Source organism: Penicillium cosmopolitanum (assembly GCF_028827165.1).
Source record: "Penicillium cosmopolitanum strain IBT 29677 chromosome Unknown utg000009l:1.0-9042332.0:1.0-9050551.0, whole genome shotgun sequence".
Lineage (NCBI taxonomy): Eukaryota > Fungi > Ascomycota > Eurotiomycetes > Eurotiales > Aspergillaceae > Penicillium > Penicillium cosmopolitanum.
The window spans coordinates 605,442-609,389 of NW_026622679.1; the positions used below are offsets into that span (position 1 = coordinate 605,442).

Below are 3,948 nucleotides of genomic sequence, written 5' to 3' on the forward strand. Positions count from 1 at the left end.
GACTGGCAAAAATAAACCCAGCTCCAGTTAATCAAAATATTTTGACAAGAAATAGCTAAATGAGAAAACGATGGGGTAAATAGAAATACATGGTTTACTTCCTCTCCATTGGTATATTTGGTCAGAGACACTGATCACATTGCGAAGAGGGAATTTATGTGATAGATTCAATGTAGATTCAATGAGATGATGCTCGTCTAGGATACACCATATTATGCCTTCAAACTGTATTCAGGTGGTGGATTCAAGGTCTTCGGGACTACCTCAGGTAGTACTGAATTGCCTTTTGATTGTGTTTTCATATAATTGCGCAATAATGTTCTGAGCTTTGGATCGTTGGTGCTAAATTCGGGGACTCTGCCATCTGCGTTTGTTGAGGTTGCGGAAGCACCGTGTTCGACTAAAAGCCGAATCATTTCAGCTGTCTCTTCTGAAGACCTGTAGTAGAGTGATCCAGCCTGAACTGCCTCATGAAGGGCTCGGTTTCCATAGCTGCCTTTCATCTCAACGTCTGCTCCATGATTCAAGAATGTTCGAGTCATCGCGATGTTTCTAGCTCTGATTGCGGTGTGAAAAAGCAACTGTTTCTCGCGATCACGAGCCTCACACAGGTTTGGATAGTAGCGTAAAAAGATATCCACTGTTTTTTCGAACCCGTTCTTAATTGCATAGGCCAGAGGGGAGTTCCCGGTGTAATCCTTCCCGTCAACTGCCAAGCTCGGCCCAGTAATTCGACTCCATAGAGATCGGTTCAACGCCATGTCATGCTTCAGCAAGATCTCACATATGTCATGGTGTCCCTTCTTAGCAGCAAGAAGCAGAGCTGTCTCGCTTCCAGCATTGGAAAGAGTAGGAGCACTATGATTTAAAAGAAGCTTGACGATTTCCAAGTGACCCAAGAAGGCAGCGATACGAAGGGATCTGTGTAGGTCTGTTTCTCTTGCCTCGTCTCTCGTATCTCCTATAGATGGATCACACTCCAGGAGCAATCCAACAATCTGACTGTGACCTCCGAGAACGGCAAGTTGGAGAGGGGTTCTGTTGTTGCCATCCAGGAGCCTAAGGATTGCATTCCTCTCGAGCAAAAGACGGGCGACATCCCAATAACCCCCTTTTACTGCATTATGAAGAGCCGAGGTTCCGGTCTCGTCCACGGTGTTCGGGTCTTCTCCATTCTCTAGGAGCGCTGTGACGAGATCCAGCCGACCTATTTCGGCCGCAATAACAATAGTTTCGTTGATTTGGCAATTTTCATTTTTGGAAGTTTCAGTCATCTTGACAGACATGACATGTATTTATCTAAAGGTTAAGAAGGAGGTTCAAATGTCCCAAGCCATCAGTTCATGTCGGTCTCTTTGCTTCTTCTGGCGTTTTAGTGCGCCAAGTCGACCTAGCCCCATTCGGGTTTGAATAAGCGAAACCCGTCGGCATAATTCCTTAGCGCGAGTTACCTTGATCTGGCAAGGCGAAATCCTTCTTTGAAGAACTGTGCTAATACCTAGATGTATGATGACATGGTATCAGGATCTGATTTCAAATACCAGAGGTTCAAGTCGACCTTCCAGCTACATTCAATTTGTGATGGGGACTGCGTGTTGTGATATAAAGTGCAGATCAGGAAGCGACAACTTCGCAACCTGGAAACGTCTCATGACCTCCTACCTCAAGGCAAGGCAGGTCTGGGATGTCGTGTCGGGCGACCTTCAGCGTCCTGACTGCTCGTTCAAATACGCCAAACCCATCACGGCGGACATCCACCCTCTGGTGGAACTGCACCTGGTTGGGGCGGTGAGGCAACGCGCCATCGAAGCGCGCCTCGAGGTGGAGGTCCAGGCATTCGAGTGCCACCGTGAATGGTCGCGCCGCGAAGCCGAAGCCTACCACACCATCTTCCGGTACCTATCCCCCCAGATCAGCATCCATGTCGCGGGACTCGAGACGTTTCGCGACCTCTGGAATGAGCTCGAAGAGCGGTACCGGCGGATGGAACTCGCGACGTTCTGCGAGCTGTTCGCTCAGCTTCGTGAAACCACCGGCGAGCGCTGCGGCAGTGCCCGCGAATTTGTCGATCATGTACGGATGCTAGTGCACCGATTGAATGCGATCGCCCCTGGATCGATCGGCGACAAAGCCCATATTGCGATTCTGCTCACGCAGATCGGACCAGAATACATCCTGGTCGTGGATGCGATCCAGAATGATAAGGATCCTGTCAACCCGGCAAATATTGGCAGCGAAAGGACACCGCAACGTTCCCGCAAAGAGTTCCCGGAGGAACAAGCAACCCCTCTATCAGTACGGTGCAGAAGAACACCAGAAAATGCAACTACTGCAAGAAACGCGGTCATGTAGTTGCGGAGTGCTGGACGAAACAGCGCGAACAACAATCGCCCAGGGACCATGCCCTGAAGGCAGAACGGAGTGCTTCCGGCTCACCAAGAAGCAATTTACGAAATATACCATCAAGCCAGATGGAAGATCGGCAGGGCCCGCCGACTTGCAAGAAACCGAGGATCAATATCGTGAGGGCGAGGGTGACGACCCTTTATACCCACGCACCGCAACCCCGGTGGATCCTGGACTCGGCCGCCACCAGCCACATCTGCTGGGACCGCAGCTGCTTCAGCAGTCTTCGGCCCCATCGCGAGATGTTGGACACAGCGGGCGATCCAGTGGAAGCCGAAGGGATTGGTACGGTGAAGCTCACGCTCCGGGGGAAGTTCAACCAACCCCTGGTGTTAAAGAATGTATACTTCGCGCCACGCGTTGGGATGAACCTGATCAGCGTGCCGAAGCTGTTGCGAGACCGCTATTCGGTGGTGGCGCACCCGCAGAACGTCTTTGTGCAACGCCGAGGACGGACTGTGGGGACCGCCTACCACGCGGAGGAGGATCTACTGATCCTGCGGTGCCATGTGAGCAAGAGATCCCAAGAGCGAGTCCAACTGGCGAGGGCGCCGGCGACTCATGACCATGCAGATTCCCTGGAACCGCAGCCGGTGGTCATGGACGTCGACGACCCTCGAGAGTCAAGTGACGTAGAATGTACAGCGTCAACCTCTGAACTCAGTGGTGAAGCTCGGATACTCGAAGAAGATGCGGGCAAAGGAGTGGGCCAGGCCTCCGAAGCGCTGTGGCACGCTCGGATGGGACATCTGAACCGGGGCGACTTGCGGGTGGTCCTCCGGCAGACCGGCACTCCGTACCGACCGCTGACGCAGGCGCAGCTGCAGGCAACGCCGCAGTGCCCGGCGTGCATGTCGGGTAAGCAGCATCAGAAGAGGAACTCCCGTGCGCGACGGCCACGTCTGCATTCAACGAGAATCTTCGAATTGATTCATTCGGACATCATGGAGATGCCGATGGCCAAAGATGGCTCCAGGTACGTGATCACCTTTACTGACGACTACTCTCGAGGCTCGTGGGCATATGCCATGAGATGGAGACACGAAGCGTTAAAGAAGTTCCAACGATTCGAAGCTTGGGTGTACCGACAGTTCGGCGCCCGGCTGAAAAGGTTCCTTACCGACAACGGGAGAGAATATTTGCCCATTGGAACACATCTCGAATCCCAGGGAGTTGAGTTTGACACCTCGCCGCCCTACTGCAAAGGGCAGAATGGACTGGCCGAGCGTACCAATCGCACTATCCGGGAGCGGATCAACACGCTCCTGTCCGATGCGAACCTTCCTCCTTCCTGGTGGATCGAGCTGGTAGACACAGTCGTCTATCTGAAGCTGCGCGCTCCAGCTTCAATCTTTCGGAAGAAGACCCCGTACGAAACTATATATGGGAAGCCGCCATCGCTGTTACATCTACGACGGATCGGCTCCCGAGCATGGGTCTTAATTCCAAAAGAGCATCGAGCTAAACTCGGACCGAGATCATCCGAGTGCCGACTAGTTGGTTATTGTGAACCAAACCAGTACAAGCTGTATGAAATCCATT

At 52.5% G+C, this 3,948-nt stretch overlaps 1 protein-coding gene across 1 annotated transcript; it reads right to left on the reverse strand.

Annotated features, from left to right (window-relative positions):
* Positions 1–212: 212 nt before the first annotated feature.
* On the reverse strand, positions 213–1,274 carry N7509_008304 (ankyrin repeat domain-containing protein; the record flags this gene model as incomplete). Its single annotated transcript, XM_056632941.1, has 1 exon — positions 213–1,274. One exon carries the CDS (start codon positions 1,272–1,274, stop codon positions 213–215), a length of 1,062 nt encoding a protein of 353 aa, XP_056483561.1.
* Positions 1,275–3,948: the final 2,674 nt, after the last annotated feature.